Source organism: Parus major, chromosome 4A (genome assembly GCF_001522545.3).
Source record: "Parus major isolate Abel chromosome 4A, Parus_major1.1, whole genome shotgun sequence".
Lineage (NCBI taxonomy): Eukaryota > Metazoa > Chordata > Aves > Passeriformes > Paridae > Parus > Parus major.
The window spans coordinates 10,337,657-10,359,173 of NC_031772.1; the positions used below are offsets into that span (position 1 = coordinate 10,337,657).

Genomic DNA, 21,517 nt, shown 5'->3' on the forward strand with positions numbered 1-21,517 from the left:
TGATGACAAAATGGTCTTCACTTGCAGTACAGAGAGCCACCAGAAAGGGAGTAAGAGACTGAGGCAAGCACCTCACTCTGACAGTAGTGTGCAACAATACATGACCTACAGGCCATTCAGATCCCCCTAGTTCTAAAATGGCTTTTGAGGATTCAGACTTCTTTTTTTTCCTTCCTCACCTTCATGAGAAGGTCATGACCTACTAAGAAACCAGGAAAGCTGTTTCAAGTAATACCTCCTTCACTGCCCTTGGAAGAATTTCTCTACCTAGGAACTGTAGAACAGCCCTGATCATGAAGTGAATTGTTTCAATACATCACCAATTCTACTTCCACGTATACTAAAGTTGTTCTGTGAAAAGAATGGTTTCATTATAGAAAGGTTCCACATAGCTCGAATTTATTTAAAATAATTATTGTAAAGACATAGCATTTGCTTGTTATCCCACAATTAACCTGCTACAGAAATGTCTCCTTGCTCTCGGAAAGCAGCTGATAGCACTTGAAGTATACGCCGAACACTCTGCTCTGATTTCAAATGTCAGTGCTACATATTTAGTTGTGGCAGGATTTTTCCCCTGACAGATTTTAAACAAAGATCATTTAGATCTTGGAACTATTGTATATAAACATTCTTAAAAGCATTTGTAGTGACAAATGTTGTCACTTACATACCAAGAAAAGTTTTTAAAGTTTAAATTGAAATCTTATCTTCCAATCATTTTAACAAAAGAAAAAAGCAGCACAGAACTTGAACAGCACAGTGACATCAAAGACTCGCTGAGCTCTGTCTTGAGTGAGAACTTAGCCTCTATTTTTGTTAATAGCCAGGGTGACAGAACAGTGCACAATCAAAGGGATGGGTGAGTGACAAACTGCAAGAGCATTGTCCAACTCAAATTCAGAAGCAGAAGGCATGGTATAGAATATCACACAAAATCCAGTAAAAGCAACTGCAGAGTACTGTCCTTAGGAAGTCAAAATCAGCTATATAAAAAATAACTAACTTTACTACTTGGACAGGGAGTTGTGTTATACTGGAGTACAAGATAAAAATAATTATCTGATGATATGATTCTATAATATTCCTGAAAAGCAATATGTAAGATAAGGAAAGAGACTGCTCTGTTATATTCAAATGAAAAACTGTGCTGAGTCTGGGGCATTATTCCTTAGAAAGTCTTGATTGCTGCCTGCTGATCATATACTAATCTACTGCTTCATGCCTTGGACTGCCTGCCTGCAGGTACTGGAAAGCATTTCTTCCCCCTTGCTGCATAATTTGTCTTGGCTCTTTTGTTTTGTTACTTGTTTTTTCCTTGGAAGCCTGGGAGATTGCTTGGAGGACTGTAGGAGGACTTGCTTTCTTATTCCATTGGTACTGAAGATGTCCAAATACTTGCTCCTTTGTTTAGGAAGAAAATTGATCCCACCAGGTCACAAAAGCATCACCCCCAAGAAGACTGGCAGCGGATCACTGGTTTTATTTGAACCTTTCCAGCTTGGGCATTGGCCTACTCCTGAGAATTAAATCTAGCAAATACTTTCAAGAATTTAGGCTGCTGGAGGGATGTGTTTGAACTTCCCTGATTTCTGTCTAGCTCATTATTATCAGCTTTTGATAATTTACTTCAAGTGGCAAAGATTGTTAAGAGGATATTAAGAAATATTTTGTAGTTTACAATATTCTGAGGTAAGTGGAACTGATGGTCTTTTTGACCCCCTGGACTGACATTCTACTACACTGATTTTTGCAGTTGTGGGCCTGGCTTAGTTCATCTGACTTCAGACCTTCAGGGAAATTTGTAGGCATTGAAATACTGAAGTGCAATGATTGAAGTGAGGAAACAAAGCCATCCATAGAGCTTCTGACCCTGTCAGCAGTGCTAGCAGATCCTGCCACTTCTCCATCTGTAAACAGACCAAAGAACCAGCTGTGGAAAACCTTGAACATATTCCCACACATGGCATGCATGGCTGCATCTCATGTCTGTCTAGCCCACAGAATCTAATCATGACAAACTCATCTTCCAAGCAAAAGAAATAACAGCATGGAGCTGAAGGCAATGTAGGCATATTCGTACCACAGGGACATCTTACACACGTTCCCCTTTTAAAACAAAAAAATTAAACAGACCTTAAAATGTTAGAAAGTTTTTCCACTGTTTTCCCTACACACTGAATAAAATGTTTAAACACAACTTAAGTTCTTAATCTTTAATGAAGTGGAGATACTACATTACCTGTCTTATGAAAAAATATCCTAGGTCAGTCCATATAGTCTTCACTCATAAGACTTCTTTTTTTCTGTTCTATTTTCCAGCATAAGATCATACTTGAAATTAACTTACCTAGTTCTTGCATTTCCTTCTAAAAACGAGTTTTTCCCCCAAAATAAAAAGTCTAAATGTCCTTTAATGAAAACCAAACCAAATTTTGTAAGCACGAGATGTAAAGAAATGAAGTCACTTAGTCTGGACCAAACACTTTCCTCAGCCACCCTAGCTGACCTGAAGTTCAGCCAATTCACACTTTGTTGTCACTGAGGCAACCCTTAGACTTACATTCTTTTTGGTGATTTCATAAGGCTTCAGGAATGCTGTTTATCATGATAATGTATTCTTCTGCCAAGCAAATCCAAGATTCTCCACAGACTTCTCATGTAAAGCAAGGGAAATCAAGCCTAACGTCATCCTATTAATGCTGTGGTAGAACATGCAGCTTTAATCCACAGCTAATTCAAACAACTAAGATCAAAAAAAAAGAATTATCAGTACAGGTTGTCCTGTTTTTAAATGCAAAACTATTTCTTAACTCCTCCTGCAGATAAACAAACCCAGAAATCTCTGTGTAGCAGGGAGCTGCATTAGCATTTGTGTTTGTATTGAGGATTTCTCCCAGAGACTGGACAAATTTAGATACTCCAGTGAGTGCCCAGGGACCAACTGCAATGGGAAATTATACAGCAATTTTAACTAGGTAAATAAATAAAGATGATGTGGTAAAAATTCACACAGAAGTGAAGTCGGACAGCAAGTCAGATATGGTGCAACTGTTCAGTTCACTGGAACATCTTCCTCCTTCCAAAGCAGTTGGTCCTACAGGACATAGAAGCACCACAAAATGCAGCAGAGCCAGCACAGTGCAGAAGGCCTTTGAGCTGTGGGTCAGTGCAGCAGTTTAGACAGCCAAAAATGTCTTCTCTGATTGAAACAGCTATTCCACTCCTCTTCATCCATCTCCTGGCTCTGTGATCTCTGCCTAGCATGTGAAACTGGTGAGATGATTCAGATCATGGAACTGTCAGATAATTATTCAGTTTATTTTCTTGGGTTAATACCTGACAGCTAGCTGAGCTAAATCAGCCCAAGGAGAGATCAAAGCAGCAATACAGGCAATGATGCAAACCCCAGCCTGGACAGAGACTGTCCTGCTGAGGAGCCATAAGCTGTGCCATCATCTGACTGCAAAAGACAAGAGCGAAGAGATGATTTACGTAAGGTAACAAGGGAGGCAGGTAACAACAGGTACAATTTGGATTAGTTGACTCAGGGATATTACATCACAAGCCTTTACTTGTGCTGTTCCATTAATTGCCACTCATTCTTAAAATGTACAGTGGTATGCTCACAATTCCTTGACCATGTTGCTGTTTAGGCTTGTAGGCTTACATAAACCCACCTCTTCCCTGCCAGTCCTCTGTGTCACAGTTTAGTGGGATATACACCTGCCTGCCTGAGCTCTGGGCAGACCTTGTGCAGCAAGCTGGGCTGCAGGCTGGGCTGTGGCTGAGACCCACTCCTCAGTATATGTGAATTTTCAGGGATCCCAGGAAACCGAGTCACCCGAATTGACAGTAATTCATGGCCCTGTGTCAGTTTTTGTACCTGTACACTTTGAAATCCAAACAAGGTTCTCTAAATGTAGGCCTGGAAAGTTAATTTTGTTCTTGAAGAGAGCCCAGCCATGCAGAGTCACTGTGAGCATCGTGCTGGCAGAGTGCCGGAGGCTGGCCTCAATCGACCCCAACAGCTTCCCTCAGACTTTCATCAAACACAGTTTGCATCAAATATAAAATTCTGAGTCCTTAGACTCACAATAATTAATGTAGAAGAGACTTAAAAAATGTTCAATTCTGTCTAGAATTTTTACTGACATGTCCTTAAATCTGAATGCTCATTAATTTCTTGGAAAAAGGCAAATGTGAGCTGTGAACCATTATTTGTACATATTCTTGAGAAGGAGACAAATAGTTGATTACTCCTGAGCTAATCTAAAAAGCATTAAAATTTCACTCCACACTCTTCATTTTAATCACCTAAGTCAACAATGAGTTCTTTCAAATGTGTTTTATAATAAGTTCCTACTTATGTGTTATGAAAAGGAAAATTAAAGCTAAATATTTTATAATTTGTAATGATAAGGGAAGACTTTAATGTTAATTCAACATGTGTCAGAAATAACTCCTAGAAAATCAGGCTAAGAATACAAAACTATATGTAAACAAAAGTGGCCAAATACTATGAAACACTCATTCTACTTTTGTTTATGGTCGTGAGTCTTGTTCTACAGATAGTCTAAACTTTCAGTATTATATTAATAATTTTGCTATCCATTTTTTAATATGTGGCTTTCCATAAAGATTAGAAATTAATCTACCCTGACTCTCACCCAATAACCTTAACTGCCAGAGGCAGCAAAAAAATCACCTATCTAGACCTAATAAAGAAGTTTTTTCAATTTAAATATACATTGCATTTAATAAGTTTGCGTGATAATTTCAACAATGTTCCTGAGCTTTTTAAATTACCTTCCTGCTGTGTCCTGGAGACAATTCTCTCTCAGCTTTCATTTTCAGCAACTGACTTTATTAATATAATTTTTTACACCACAAAAAAGTTCAAAAATGTAAAGTTTTAGGAGTTTCAAAAGCACTTGAGCTTTTTTTTTTTCTGTAAAATCTAATGGAAATTTGCTCCCCTTAAAGAATGTCACGGCGGAGTGCATGTAAACTGTAAAAGTTTCATGCAGACATCAAGTTATACATAGTATAGAGAAGAAGATATTTTTACAGTACAGCTTATCTTATTTACCAATTTACAAAAGCTTCCTTGGCAATCTGGATGTTAACTGCATCTGATCTTGGCTTTTCCAGCAGTGTCACAGTATGTTAGTTAGGTGTGTAATTTTTTACATTCTTAGTCAACCACAGCTATGCCAAGAAACCATCCTTGGAAGTGTTCAAGGCCAGGTTGGATGGGGCTTGGAGCATCCTGGTCTTGCAGAAGATGTCTTTGCCCATGGCAGGGAGTTGGAACTGGAAGATCTTTAAGATCCCATCTAACCCATGCCATACTGTGATCTATGATGAGTCAAGGGCAACACAGCAGTTTTAGGGGCAACACAGCAGTTCTACATCTGTTATACCAGTGTCCAGTGCCACCTGCTCTTCAACCTTGAGATGCAAATCAAAAGGATTTGCAAATTTCTTCAAAACATTAATGCTGAAGAGTCCTTCTCTTTTCAGCTGCCAGGTTTTGTGAGCATGTTTCCTTTGGAAAACTGAAATCAGGTTCCTTTGTGGAGAGGCAGCAATGCTGCACTGTCCGTCTCTTCCCTATCCTCTGCACCACTGAGGAACATGTGATGGGAACTTGCCACAGAACTTAATATGAAATTTAGTACAATCAGAAATAAATCAATATGATAGATCATCTCCAAATGACTAATCTATTTTAACATAAATTTATAAAGAACAGACCTGCAGAGGACTTCACAGGATCATCTATTATTGTTTCAAGTTAAATCATACCTGGCATCTCTGAAAAGCTCCCAGCAACAGAGAACAGGACTGTACTATGACAGGCAATTCATACCACTATCAGACCATCTTCACAGACAAATATGCTTTCAATCTAAATTTCTCTTGATGCAACATTCCTTATCCTTCTCTTCATGCATTGCATACTAATATCTGACACTGAAATATATTAAAGGTCACCTCACAATACCAGAACAATGTGCTATAGTTGGGTGAATAAATTCAAAGCAACTCTTTCTGCAAAACTATTGCATTGAATTTATTATCATATATCTTTATAAAATAATTTTCATAGTCATTTCCAAAGATTCTGTCCTTGCCCAAAGTGGGACAGGGTGGCCCCATCCCAACAAAAGACTCAAAGAGTGAGATTCATCTCACCTGAACTGAAACATTTGTCTGAAATACTTTTCTATTACAGTCTGCTATCAGACTAGAATGCTTAAATTTATTCAGCTATTGATATTTATCTTTTCTGACAATGTCACGAAGCAAGACTGTAGCATGCATATAAAGCTATGTTAAACCAAAGAAGAATTATTTGGAAAAAATCTTAAGGAGAAAACAAGTCCAACTCTAAATTTCATCTGCCCTCATTTCTGTCTCTGAGTGATGTTAGAGAGGCTCATAACATACTCCAACTATTTACAGTTTTCCATGAATCACGCAAACATGGACATGCCTTAGCCCCCTTAAATACCATTTTTTTAATGTGTTTTCTTGATGTTTTCTAATACTTGAATTCATATTAAGTACCCCCTTTCCTGCATGATTACATGACTGATAACCTGTTTCAATTTTCTCTTCAGTAGATCTCTGGGTTTTGTCATGAAATAGATTAGTGATTCCAGAAAATAAACTTTTGTTTGGTCTCATTAGTGTTTTAAAAAAAACAGCACAGCTGAAATCTGGCCCAGGCACTGTAAGTTTTGCTAAGTATTATCTCAGGAGCTGTTCTGCCAGGAGGCAAAGGCACTTCAGAAGGTTGGGTCTTCCTCAGATACACCAGAGTTGTAGAAAAGAACTACGGAATAGCCAGTAACTTCAGAAAATAAATGTGGGGGATCCAAACTTCACACAGCCCTGACTATTATTTGGGATAATTCAAACACAATTGCACAATGATCAACTATATCTACCAAAGGCAAAACTTACCCAAAACTTCTTCATTCCCCAAACACTACTTCACTTTAAACCTTCCTACTCTAAGTTCTAAGTAGAAAACTTTCTGGTGTCTTGCCTTGCAGTTACCTAACTACCTTTCTTATCTTCTTACCACACGTCACAACATATAAAATAAACCCACTGGAACTAAAATGCCGTATCCTCACTGTTTGTTACTCAGAATGTTTCACTATCCATACAGTGGTGGTTTTAATTGCTTTCTGGAAATAATCCTACCATCATCTCATTGAACTTATTCTTGATTCATTAGGTACTCTATAAATAACTCTTCTGGCCTCCAGTAGGAAGGTTGCCATTAGCACTACTGTGCATCACAAAATGTATGAATGCAATTGCACTTAAAAGGCCCTGTAAGGTAGTTTCTGATAATGCTACATCTATTTACAAGTATCTTTTTGAAACTGGAAGCCTCAATTTGCTTGCATACAAAATGTATTTGTGTAGAAAAGTAATCAGTGGACAGACAGAAAGGTCTAGAGGGCAAATACAACAGAGGCTGGGGAAATGACAGAGCAACTTTTTCCCCTTCTGAGATCTTTTATCACACTTTTTTCACCCAGTTTTATTTTTCATCTGATGAAGATTTTCGTCCTGATCCAAATCCAATTTATGTATATAAAAAAACCTCACACTATATCGATTTCACTGTGGTTCAAAATGGTATTTTTACAGTACAAAAATTTAATCAATACAGCCCGAAGAAGCTGGACTGGTAATGGTAAACATACTAACAGATATTCCATTTCAGGCAGCCAAAGCACTGAAAATTGATACCACCAAAAAGGATTCCTCATTTGGCACTGGGAACATCTCTACGTACCCAGCCATAGCACTGGGGCAAAGGAGAATACAACTATGCTGGGCTTGCCACATAAGAGACTTCAGCTGCAGAACTTGTCTCTTTCTTGAGATGATACAGGTTGGCAGGTTGGACAAGGCCAGCGTGGGCAACATTTAAAATAAATGAGTAGAAAAGTGTAACCTAATAGCAAGGAAGATTAAACTGACACAAGGGCAAGGAAAAGCACACAGAAATCTGACCAGGACATTTTTAAAACACTGTTGTCCAAGTAAATGTGGAGTTTCCTTGTCAAATTTGGTCCTGTTTTATAATTTGTCTTCACTGTTTCATTTCAAGTCGTACTTGTAGCAAAGCAGTGAGAGTCAGTCATCAATGGAGACTTTGACTAACAAGCTCTGAAATACTCTGCAACACCCCAAGAACAACAAAAGGAAGTGCTGTGCAATGTCTACCTTGTTCGGTAATTTGTTTGATCAGGAGAGTGGTATGAAAGCAGTCCAGAACAATCTGTCATGAGCCATAATGAGAGAGATGAAAGCAATGCCTTTGTGCTCATTCACTGAGGGGAAAATGCAATTCACAGTTCCTTGGACTGAAAAGCCAGTTGTGCAGGAAAAATGGAAAACCTGTTGAGCAAGTGACAGACCACAAGAATCAGGGAAGGCATGAGGCCTGTGATAACGATGAGAAACCTGAAGAACAACCGTGGCTTTGTGGGGAAAAGGGAAATAGGCAAAGAGATGGCTCAGGAGGTTCATTCAATATAGCTGTCTCACAGGTACAGCCTGAACGAATACATCATCAAAAGAAAATAAAGATTTTGAGACACTTATTTGCAGCAAAAGTTCACCAGATTGTCTGAGGGGATCAGGATATGTCTGTATAAGCACTAAATTTTCTATGGTACACAGAACAACTATTGTTAACACTGATTCAGGCTCTGATCAGAATATAAATATTTTCATTTTGATTTCAGTTTGATTATTGATACCCAATAAAGAAATAATGATTTATTTAAGTATTATTTCCAACAAGTAGGCACCATCTTTAATTCACTGGCTTACAGGATGACCTTTGAATGTGGGTCCCCTCACAAAAATTGTGCTGGTCTGAGCTTTGAATGTTGGATGTACTTGCTGACTTCAGTAATGAACATATATTTTACTTATCCTATTTTGAAAAAGCTCAAAATGCTGAAAAGGTGGGCATTGGCATACACTTATGAATGTATTACATGAAAATCTATTCAGTTTCATCCCTGTAATAGCAATGGCAGCCCACAAGCGACAGAGATGCCATTGTTGCCCAAATCACACACAGAGCTGGTACTCAGAAGGAAAGGGGATAATGATTTGCAGGATGTACATCTATGCCCTGGGACTGAATATTTTTAAAATGATGTGATTTTTATCTTATTTTTTTCAGTGAAGAGCCAGTCTACACGGACAGAAAGAAATCTGTTAAGCCTGGAGAAGCTTCAGGGTGACCTAACTGCGGCCTTCCAGTACCTGAAGGGAGCAAGGAAGAGGGAGAAGAATGGTGGAAAAGGGCTGCAGTGATAGGACACAGGGAAATGGCTTTAAACTGAAAGAAAGTAGATTAAGATTAGGTATTAGGAAGACATTCTTAACTCTGAGGGTGGTGAGTCACAGACACAGGTTGTCCACAGAAGCTGTGGGTGCCTCATCCATGGAAGTGTTCAATGCCAGGTTGGAAGGGGCCCTGAGAAACATGATCTGGTGGAAGATGTCCCTGTTCAAAGCAGGGAAGTTGGAGGGTGCCTTTAAACCCAAGTCATTCTATCATTCAATGAAACACTGAATCAACTAAAATAAGGCTTTGCTCTGTGTGTTCCCAACAATCCATCTGTATTACAGGAAAAACTACTGTGAGAAATCAAAAGTCATTACCAGCTTCTAAGTAACATCTCAGGTTCACAGGCAAAATCAAAAGCAGATGAAGAAGCTGGCCTTGCTTCCTCCCATTTTAGCACAAATAAACAGTTCCTTGGACAAATTCTGCAGTGAGGCATAACAAGCTCTTGCACAAAACCAAGGAGTGTGGCCTCAATTAGCACAAGTTCCACAGCACTCAGCATCTGCCCACAAACACTGTGTCCATCCACACGCAGGAAGGAAATGTCCCTGGTGCTCATAGCTGAGCCTGTGCAGGTGAGTGCAGACACAAAGCAGCTCCCAGTAAATAAACCATAACTTCCTCTGTGTCAGCAGCACAAACAGAAATAGCAGCATGCATCTGGCAGCTGCTGATCTGCCTGAGTGCTGCCAAATCAAAGGTGCCGCTCATGACTTGCATTTTTTCTGTGGAGCCCGGTACCAGCTCCTCAGAGCTGGCAGAGGCGCCACCAGGCTGGCCACCCTTCTTCAGGGCGTTTTTTAATTCAGCATATGACATGTGAACAATTGTGTCATGTGAACAATCAGCTCTCTGCACTCTGTCAGAAAATAATTCTGGATTATTGGTGATAGACACTATTTTAACAATCTGTTTATGAAATAGCCAAGGCTTCCTGGACTGAAGAGTGACATACACAAGTGTACACGGTAGCTACAACACACATGAAGTTTTTGACCCCATTGCCGTTAAAATATTCTTGGATAATTATTATAAATTTAGTTTTTATTTAAAACATATTACTTGAGTCAAAACATTTAAGCCAATGTCCTTAAGGAGGGCAGAGACTGGGAAATCTTTATATGTCTACAGATATAACCCTTGCAACAATATACACCACCAAAACCCTTAGAAATGCAGTAAGTAGGGAAGTTCTCATAGGCTTTTACCAATAGCAATTGCCTATTTTCAGAGGAAGTTAAAATTCACAGACTCTGCTGTGAAAATATGCTGAAATTAAAGGTATTTTGTACAACACTTACCATAACAACCAAAAATATTAAAAATATCTGGTTTTTAGGGACTGATACAGCACACTTTGCACAACAGATGTTCTGAAATTCTCTGAAGGACAAAAACTCTAGTTGTTCTAGTGCTCTTTTGTACCCTTGCTCTAGCAATTCCCATTTGTGCTTTTCAGCTGTGAGGTAATAGAAGCTCACTCTAACACAAGAACTCTCCTATAAAAGACAGTGGTATGGATAATTTGTAGAGTTTCATCTTTGGATTTGGCTTAGCAAATTAGAAGTGGAAGATTTCCTATGTCATTTCTGTTCTGTTGCTCACCTGAGCTGCTTTTCCCCCTGCACTGCAGCATCCACCAGCAGAACATTACCAGACCTTCTCTACTTCAGAGTACTCTTTTACAAAGGGTTATTGTGGAGTGCAAGTCTTCTGTAGTCATAATTTTCATCTTAACATTTTCTTGACTGTTCATGAAAGAACTTTCCATCCTATATCCTGTCAGTTGTTTTAGCATGGTTCTTAATCCCTGTTCAGTAGATTGACACCTGTGTCGGTGGTAAGGCTGAGATGTAAAAGAGGGATCCAGGCATTTAACTACAAATATACACCCTTAAACCCCTTGCTTACCTTACCTAATTCAAGGGTCCTTGGACCATTTTGGCACCTGAGCTGCTACTAAAATCCCAGGTTTACTCACCTGCTACTTACTCGCCAGGTTTTGGTACTAGGTAATGAAGCATCTCTGTGTTAAGAGCACTAGTTTTGCAATCTGCAGGACCTTGCACCAGTGCTGCCCAAGAAGGATCACTCTCCTGGGACTGGCCTAGCACAAAGCACAGTGAGAGGGACATTCCTGACAGGATGGACCCCCTGTAGAGGCACAATGCCACGCAGACAGAAAGGAAAGCCTCTGTCAGCTACCCAGAGTGGAGCGTAAACAGAACCATTTTGCCATCACCAGAGCAATTTGGGTATCTCCCTCCTGGGTAAGCCAGGAGTTGCTGAGATAAAAGCATCCAAAACTGGGTCTGTGGATTCCACTCTGTGAAAAAAGTAACACCTTGCTGTAGATTATACCAGGCTTTACAAAAACTGACTTAACTAAATTGCACTTACACTGGAATGAGGAATATTTCCATTAATTGCTGAATGGGGAGCAGACAGCAATAGATTAAGAATCTTAATTTTCAGGAAGAAAAAGGAAGGGGCCATTATTTTTGGCATCTGCAAAATAATCAGCAGTCAGCTTAAAAACACTCCATATTTCCTCTTCGTGTATCTCATACCCTCAACTTATCCTATTACTTGAATCAATACATTACTACATCAGGTATTTTTGGTTCCTTGTGGACTGATTTAAACATGTAGGATAATTAATTTTTATTGGAGTGCTTCTTCACTGCCTTAAATTTCTCATGTTTTAAATTCTGCAGTGATACATATTAAGTGTTCCAGTCTTTAACTAGTATGGTTTTAATAGAAACCTTGCTCACCAGATACATTCTTGCAAACTCTTGCAACCCTACAGGAGATACAAATCAAACTAGTCACACATTGTTTTTTTCTTTTCAATGAAATATACAGTAATAGGGAAGAGTCTTTCTACAGTGTTAGACAACGTACAGCAAAGAAACTTCAATCACCCTTTTAATTAGCAGAGCAGTAATAGGCAAAGCTCCTCACAAATTACAGAAAGAGGACAGTTAGATGAAATTAAGTAAGTCCATAATTTCTTATGAACAAAACAGTGGCAGACGTTTCTAGTATAATTAAAAAGTTATTGAGATTTTTCTAAAATAGGGAGCAAAGGGGAAGCACCAATGTGCAACTGAGCAATCTACAGAAAATGCACAACATCACATCATGTACTGAGGAAATTTTAAGGCTATTTTCACTGCCACAGGCTCTCTGTAGTCAACATCCTTGTCCTTGGTAAATGAGAATGACTGACACCCATACATTGCAATTCCTGAAACCTGAAGAGTTTCTGATTATGATGAAATGAGTTCACCTAATTATTTTTTCAAGTTGCAGTTTTTGATGTTTAATTTTGAAACCTATTTGAGATGTCTTGAACTATATTAATATACTTTATTATGCCTTCATTTCTTTTTGAAGTACTTTACCGTAAAAAATGCAGACTTCTAATGATTTTTAAATTACTCCACTTTGCACATATCAATTTACAACAATTACAACGTTTTGCATTTTTCAAAGCACTTCAGTTTTAGAGAGTTTTTTTTGCTCCACAAGATATCGAAGGAAGAGGCTGCTGATTCATTTTTACCCTTTGTAAAATTACCACCAATCTTACTAGGAGAGCTTGTCCAAAAATAGATATGCTAAATATATACCATCTCCATATAATCATTTTAGGATGAATGTTTTTGTGACTAAGAACTGCCAGTATTCTTTTCCCAATCATAATTAGGTTGCTTCAGTGATATAAATAGATTCAGTGGAATTATGACAAATGTCCTGGAGTAAGGGGACAGAAACTGGCCTACTTTGTCTGAATAGATTCTAAAGAAATGAATGCAGGACAGGATGTCAGAGGCATCAGCTCTGTCACATATTTCTCAGTCTATAATATTTTAGGCACAGTGTTGCAATTAATTAGTGACTCAGGGCTGTATTCTCACCTGAAACACACTGGGACTGCACTGCTGGTGTCACCGCAGTTACACTAATTTATGCAAGGCTCTGCCCCGCTGAACAACTCTGTCATCCATTTTCTCTTGATATATCTCTCCCTTAATCTCAAGGCTCCACGTTAAAGGTGTCAATCTGAGAATAGAAGACGAGTTTTTTTTGTTCAGTTGATGCTGCACCTTCAATTAGCCAGAGCTTCCCTTCTACCTGACAGGAGCAGTCAGTACTCACGAGTTTGATTTTCGCTCTCTGAAAGGCACAGCCTAGACGCCTCAAGGGGAGATGACTCATTAACATCAAAGTATTTGGGGTGACAGCTTATAAATAAAGCAACAAAGATCCATAGATAGTAAGTAGAAAGATGATTATACTGAAGTCCTGGTGACATTAAAATAGTGTAGTATCAGTCTTCCATCCTACTGACTGTGTCATGTACCGGTAGCTCACACCCCTATGCACAGGTCAGCTGAGATGTATACTGAAGGTCTGACCGGTAGTGGATTTTCACATACTACCTTAACAGGGTTCAGCATGGTGTAAAGATGCTGAGACTCTGAAATACTCCAAGGATGACCTTTTTCACTACAGCTGGTTTTCACAAAACATATTACGTAATCAGTCTGACTTTGAACAAAGTTTGAAACTTCTGTTCTTAACACCTCGTAGAGGCAGGGGAAGACTAAATGAGAAGTGGAACTCAGTCTCTTGAGCATTTCTCTTGGGCACATCTACTGTCAGATGGCTAAACTGGTAATGGCTAAATGTCTTTGAGCACTTTCTTGTGACTTGCCAAAGGATGAAAAAAGTAGGAAAAAACTAAAATTAAGTGGGGAAAGTGGCAAACAAGATAGCAACAAATTAATTCCAAAACAGAATATGTTCCTTTGTGTTGTGAGGATTATGGATTTTTAATTTCAGTGCTTTATATCAGAGAAGCATTTGTTTTTTCACAGGCTAATTATTAGAGAAGATGAAATCATGTTTTCTTTATTTTTTAGCATGAGCTGAAGCCATTTCAATACTTGAAGATGACCTATTTGCCGTATGGTTGGTGCTACTGCTGGGAACATCTTGGACAATGTAGAACTGTAGCAACACTAGTGCTGTTTCTTTTTGTCTTGGAAACACTTTGAGAATTAAAATGGTGAAAGACAGCTCTTCTCAGAGATGTCTGTGGATCTCTGACTGAGAGCAGCTCAGCTTGACCCTGATGCCTGTGCTTCCCTTCAGGCAAAATGGACTTAACTCCCTTTATCCCTTGCACAGTCCAAAGAATACTGCAGAAAGCAGGACAGATGTCCGTTCAACGGACAGCAAGTAAAACAACTAAAGAATTAAAGTTTGTGCAGAAGAAGATGCTGGATCTCTGTGTATTTCAACATGGACTACACCACAGCTAAAGGATGCAAGCAATGTCTGCCCATGCCAGGAGGAATGGAAGAATCAACTGTATTACTTCAATAATGACTGCAAGCTAGGGATTCTTACCACTGGAATTTTAACAGCTGTGTCCCAGGTACAGGACTTGGAAGAACTCTGCTGGAATAACTCTACGTGGCTTCTCTGATTTCTGACACTGGAGTAATTTTGAAGCAGTGAAAGCCATAGCTTGTTTTTGACCCTCAGCATCCAGGCCAGTTGGCAAACTGGCACAACAGGCTAATCCATCTCCCTCATGGTAAATACATGTCAGTCTATAACCATATAGAACATTTAGAACACTTTGATCTTGTCCATATAATAAACCAAAGAGAGACCGAAGGTTCTTTTTAGATTTCTTCTCTGGATCACAGGAGATCATATGGCTGTAGAAAAGACACAGCAATGTTGTTTTGATTGGTGTAGCTACAAATCTGCCAGAATCTCTCCAGGGTGAAATTCAGTTGACGCTGCCTAAAGAAGGCAGAATAATCAGAGGAGTGCTATCTGTATGTTTGTAGTCAGTTGACAGGAAGAGCCTTTACAAAGATGCCAATAAGAAGCAAGGCAAAGTATAAATGAAAACCATGTCATCTCTGGGAGAGGTAAATTGAAGTCTAAGCTAACAAAGGAAAATGACTTTTCATGGAAGTTCAATATTGTAGGGTAGAAAGAGGACAAATATATCTGAAACAGATATCCAGCTAAGGATATTGAAAGGATGGATCTTAACAGAGCTGAACAAAAAGCCAGCCTACGTTGTGTCCTACAAGCAGTATAGGATTAGCAATACTAAGTGGCTGAACAACTTTCAAGTCATAGTGAGCTGCTTTTATCGAGAAACAATTTAAACACAATGAAAACATATCCTGACAGCTGCTTTGGAGTTCTGCAAGAGGATTTTCTGGCCCTCAAGAGATGGCAATTGTCCAGCAATAACTTTGGGAACAGCAGGAGTATCTGGAGGTGGTGCAGTGATACTGGGTTATGTCAGTCCACAGGTCAGAACAGAGATCAGGCTGGACAGTGGAAAGGACTTCAAATACTTTGCCTTTCACCTCACAGAAAGAAACATAATAGCAAGACTGCAGTTATTCAAACTAGGAGTGGAAGGGGCACTTTTTAGCAGAGAGGGCCAGACATAATTGAAACAATTTATCTAGGAAATGGTAGATCACCCTTCTTTTTCAAGTCTCTGTATGAAGCTTCACTTTCAATAAACTAAACAGAAACTATGAGTGTCAAGCAAAAACTGAAGGATGATTGTTATTTTTTGATAATGTTCTACAGAAAATCCAACAACATGAACAACATGGTCTTTTCCAGCCTGAAAAAAATCCATGAATGATTCCAGAGCTCAGGCTGGGCCCTCAAACATTGGCAATTCTTAAGGACATGCATGGGGCACAGTCACTCTTCATCTCTCTTCCACCCATACCAATTCTTGTCTTTCCCCAGTCTGCCACTTTTAAAATGGAAGTTTATATCATTTGAGGAGCTAGAGACAGGCAGGTAGGGAAAGGTATCATAGAGGTGGCTCATCCCTCTTCAGGTTGGGCCGCACTGTATCTGGAACAATATATTCAAAAACATTCTAGAACCTTTGTTCCTTCTCCATTTTTAAGTCTGCCAGGATATACTAACTTCTATTTTAAAAATCACATGAAACTTGATACAAAGTATCCTTGTATTTTGAAAGTATTTGGAATTTTCTGGGGAACAGAAATCCTCAGGACAAGAGCCTATATTCTTCAAGGTGCTACAGAAAAGCAAATTTTCACAGCACTGAGAATGATGGTACAGAGATGGCAAAGTGCAAGTGTTTGAGGCAGGCTGAGACTGTTGGTCTCTCAGTTGCAAAGCTCTGCTGTTGTTTGACTCTAAACAGTCTGTGCTTTACCCATTTCATCCTCTTCATTGTACAGAACCTTGTGACTTTTTCCATTCACATGTGACAACTTGTTTATTGTGACCTTGTTAGTCCTCTTATGTTTCCTTCTTATTCATTTGATGTTTTCATTGCTCACTAAAATCAAGCTTTATTTTCAACATGCACAGCAATCACTGATCCTAGGAAGAACATCTCAGGCACTAATGAACAACTATACTTCAGTCTAACACTCAGAGTACTGCCTAGAGCAGCCTCAATCTAGTCTAACACCTAAGAAGAAACATATATTTGAAAGAAGTCTGAAGCATCTGGCTTTGCTGCCTGTTGGTAGTTGTAAAAGCATCCTTTGATAACTCAGGATACAGTAGGGATGAAGAGAGGTACTTTCTCTTCTGATGAAGGTAAAGAGGTTTCCTTCCAAAAATGTTCAAAACAGCTTTGGAGGTTATTATTAGCCTTTTGATTCCTCACTTAATATCTAACTGCCCCATGCAGCTGACACAACAGACCCATCTGAGACTAATATTGCTTTATGAGCTACAATAACATTGTATTAAAAAAGAATTAGTTTGCAGTATTTTGTGAGTAAAAAATTAGTACATAGCTAACACCTCTCCTAATTATTTGTTTCATTAATGGAAATACTACTGTTATACTAAGCTTCAGAGAATAATTTCAATATGAAATAAAATACAGGATAAAAATGCAAGCAACTAGGCTTTTGGTGAAAACCAATAAAAATTCAATTCTTATCAAAGCAGGTGCCATATCTGACAGTATCAGACTAAAACTCCATACATTAATTTTGGAGCGTAAAATGAATGCAAGGTCCTTGTAACAAATACCAAAATTATTAGCAGGTAAATATTTTGTTACTTAAAAATTCATCATGTAGAGGAACATTTTATAAGTCGCCACTTAAATATCATAATCACACACTTTAAAGATTGGAGCAGAAATTCATACTGTTCCAAGTGCTCTTTTGAATGATGATTTCTAAGAGAAACTGGTGAACTGGACCACTGGCTGTATTCCGCAGTATTCAGCAGATCTGTCACTTGCATCTATTCTCTACTGGGATGTGCTGCTTATCATGTGAGATTCTAGCTCTGTGGGCTCTACAGGGGAAAAAACAGTAGTACCTACATTGGTAATGACATGCTCCATTACAGAGCCAAATGTGCAGAGTGCATTCATTTCAAGAAAATGAAATGTAAATGTATAAAGCATGTAGGAGATCCATTTAAACTCTTAATCAAGTTTAGGGGGATCAAACCTTCATGGTCCTCTAAGGAGGAAGAGAATTTTTATCCTAATGTGAGACAATTATGGTCTTTTTTGTTTAAAGATTTTTTGACAGAGCTTTCTTACTCACCAGTCATTGTGTTTGGATTTTTTTAAAAAAATCTATCTTCCCAGTCTCTCTCGGAACTGTGGATTCCCCAATTGCATGAGGTGCAATCCCTGACAGGTGCTCAGCAGCTCAGGTGAGAGTCATACTTGCCTAGTCATACAGTGCAAGTCAGGAGGCATCTGCCCTCTTGCAGGACTACTGTTTTCAATGTCACGCCACCAGGCAGAAACATTCTTATCACAGAGAAAATGCGTTTCTTATCCTTGGCAACTGAAAGCCAGCTGCTTACAAGCCCATGAAGTGCCATGCCACAGTACTCCTGGTTCACACCCCCATCTTGTTTTTTAAATTCTTATTAGCACAGTAACAGCAACTACATTCTTTCATGACTCCAGCAGAAAGCACAGACAATGTTGACAAAGCCAAGTGTCCATCATACCTGTGGAACAGTCTGGACCCGTCCACTGTGGCTCACAGCTGCAGAGTCCCGTGTCCAGGAGGAAGGTGCCGTGCCCTGAGCACTGCTCCTGGCACACGGGCAGCGCTGTCTCACAGTTCACCCCGCCCCAGCCCGTGGAGCAGTGACATTCCCCTTGGACACACACACCATGGCCAGAGCACATTGGATCCAGGCAGTCCTCTGGAAAGCAGGGAATATACAACTTAGAGCACAAAATCACGCCTTTGCAGTTATTTACTAGTGAAATACATCAGGGATTTAGATTAATTTGATGATTTTTTTGTGCAAATACCCAACTGGAACAATATTAACAAACACAAGAGAAAACCAGTCTGTTAATTTCTGGGCAAAAGGATAAGTGAAAACAAGAAAAAAAGCAAGCACTTAAACTGTTAGAGGTCATATGAATCATGTAATGGATTTTCTCTTATTTTTAAAACACAGATTCCCAGGACAGATTGATTGGTCTAAGTTGGTGAAGTCTGTGCTTCCGTAGTAGGGCTGGGAAACAGCTGAAGTAATTAATTGTTATTTCTGTAATTGTCCTTTGTACTTCCATTTGGATATTTGTGTACTGTGTTTTATTTACATCTGGAAAAAGAAAGATTTATTCTTTCACCTTCCTGTGAAAATCTATCTCTATAGATGAAAATTTGCTACAAAAAAAAGGTTATCCCCTAAGATTGAGTAGTGAATCTCTGACTCAATGCTAGCTGTAAAAAAAAAAATTCTCATACACATAAAAAATATGTGCTGTGCAATTGCAGGTAATGAACAGCTTCATAAAAGTCATAATGTACTGATGAACAATTTGCAAACAAAGAACTAAATTTCTTCTCAATTTGGATTAAACTATTCCTAGTGAAAAATTCAGGAGCTCTGTAGAGGAATTTAAATAAGCTGGTTAGTGCTGTATGGAACAACATACTCTTTCACAAAGCCACAGCACTGCTTTAACAAGACAGGTTTTAAGCAGAAAGCAGCCAGCCTTCCCTGGAGGCTGCAGGAAGACTGTAGAGCTGAAGGATCTGTGGGGTCTGAGCATGGGAAACAATTAGCCAGAAGTCCATCCAGGTTATATCATGCTTCAAACTGATCTAGAAGAGCCACTCTGAAAGTTTTGCTATGTATTTCTCAAGTGTAAGCACAAGTACTATTTTAACAATTAAACTGTAAACTTCACAGATAGTATAGTATCCTGTGCTATGGGAATGAAGAGATGTTTTCTGCTTCGGGAAGGGAAGGCTAAATACTTCAGACATAGAAATTAATGGCCTCCTGTTTATAGGACCTTTCAACCTAAAAATAAAGAAGTAAAGCTTTATCTTTTGAACTGCTTTGCCACCAATTCAACATCATATTTCAGGATTTATTTTTTATCTTTTTCAGCCTTCCAGGCTTGTGCACAGCACAGTGTAATTCTGAGACAGAATCAGTGTTTCTGGACAATGCACATCTCCCTAAGCATACGACAAAAATACATGGCAATTTTCTCTCATCCTGTGACACCTCTTTATTTTGCTGATATTTTAAAATTAATAGAGTGACTCCATTTTAGGAATGGTAATCTTGCAGGACAAATTTGAGGGACCCCCATAGCAATGAGTACATGCAGTTACTAGTGCTCCCTGAACAGTACATCTATTGCTGTATCTGTTAAGAGCACTGCTATAAGACTAAATCTTGTTTACATATAATGAAATAATCTTAATTCCTGACAGAATTCCCTAACTACTGCACAACTTATGTTTTACAATACAAATTGAACAGTCATGTTAAGGACACAGTGTTACAATAAAAACCCACCATACTGGGTTACACGCATTTGTTCCATCCACCATATTTCTGTATTTCTACATAATTTCACCTTTTTTTAAAAATAATTTTAAATAACTTTCTTAGAAAAAATTAATGTTTTCCTACTCTCAGCTTCAATAGCTATCTGAGTACATTTATGTCATTTTCTTCCCCCAACCATTTTGCATGATCTCATTATGGCAAGAGACAAATCAACTGAAAACAGCAGTCAGCCTCTCACCATCTACAGGCTTGTTCAGCATCATGGCCTCACTGAGGAAATCTGTGTATTACTTGCTTTTTCCCATTTGGGTTTTCTTGGTTTCTGAAACTACCAACAATTGACTATGTCAGAAGCATTCTCTTGATCCTCCCTTTAAAAACTATTCCAGGTATGTCAAATCTGTCAAATTCATCCTGGACATTTTTCTGACTAGAGAATTCAAGCAACATAAAAAGCCTCTTGTGTGTGCTACTCAAAAGAATTACTGAAAATCTCTATTGCAGGAAGCACAAAGTATGCTGTCAGTAGCTCCAGGCTAAGGGGACTAGTGAAAAATCATCAAATCAGAGAAGCACAAGGAAGAGTTCTGCTTTCTGAGGCTATGCACAAGGGAAGAAAGTCAAAGCTGATGAGCTATCTCAGACATGCTGAGGGAAACAACTGCTTCTGTTTATACATGAGGGTAGAGACACATCACTGCCATACCAGCAAAAATACAGTAGCTTCTTCCCACAATAATTTCCCACTTTTTGTTAGCCAAGCCTTAGAGGATGCCAGTTTAGTGCTGTGAGCAAAGGCTCCCAGTAAAATTGACATATGACAACAGAATTACACAATATGTTCTGGTAAATTAACCTGTTTGCTGCCCTTTTGGCTTTATATTGTCAGAAAAATCTAAGATGTAACAGAATAGAAAAGGGAAAAGCTGATTGCTTTGGAGAACTACCACATTATGTTGTTTAAATGATATTCTGACTGCTTTACCTTGAGCTTTTGGCCAAATAAAAAATAATTTTATCTTTTAAAATAAAAATGTGAACTTTATATGATCAGTCCACTGGACTGTTACCAAGACCTGAATACCGTTACTTTTGAAAATTTTCTGTCTTAACATTACTTTCTGTGAGACAGGAAAGGTAGTTTTGAGAAAAATAGTACTGTTTCACAGAAAGCTGATCACATCTCTGTGAGTTTTTAACTACCTTAAACCATAGGTGGAAATTAAAGACAAAAATCAACATCCCTGACTATAG

The 21,517-nt window shown here is 38.7% G+C and overlaps 1 protein-coding gene across 5 annotated transcripts in view; it reads right to left on the reverse strand.

The window, feature by feature from the left end:
* The window catches only part of TENM1 (teneurin transmembrane protein 1), a 313,366-nt gene that overhangs the window by 101,805 nt on the left and 190,044 nt on the right, over window positions 1-21,517 (reverse strand). For all 5 annotated transcript variants that reach the window (XM_015626362.2, XM_015626359.2, XM_015626361.2 and 2 more), the window contains one exon: window positions 18,443-18,643. In XM_015626362.2, the coding sequence (XP_015481848.1) occupies window positions 18,443-18,643 (201 nt within the window). The remainder of the gene's footprint in view (window positions 1-18,442; window positions 18,644-21,517) is intronic.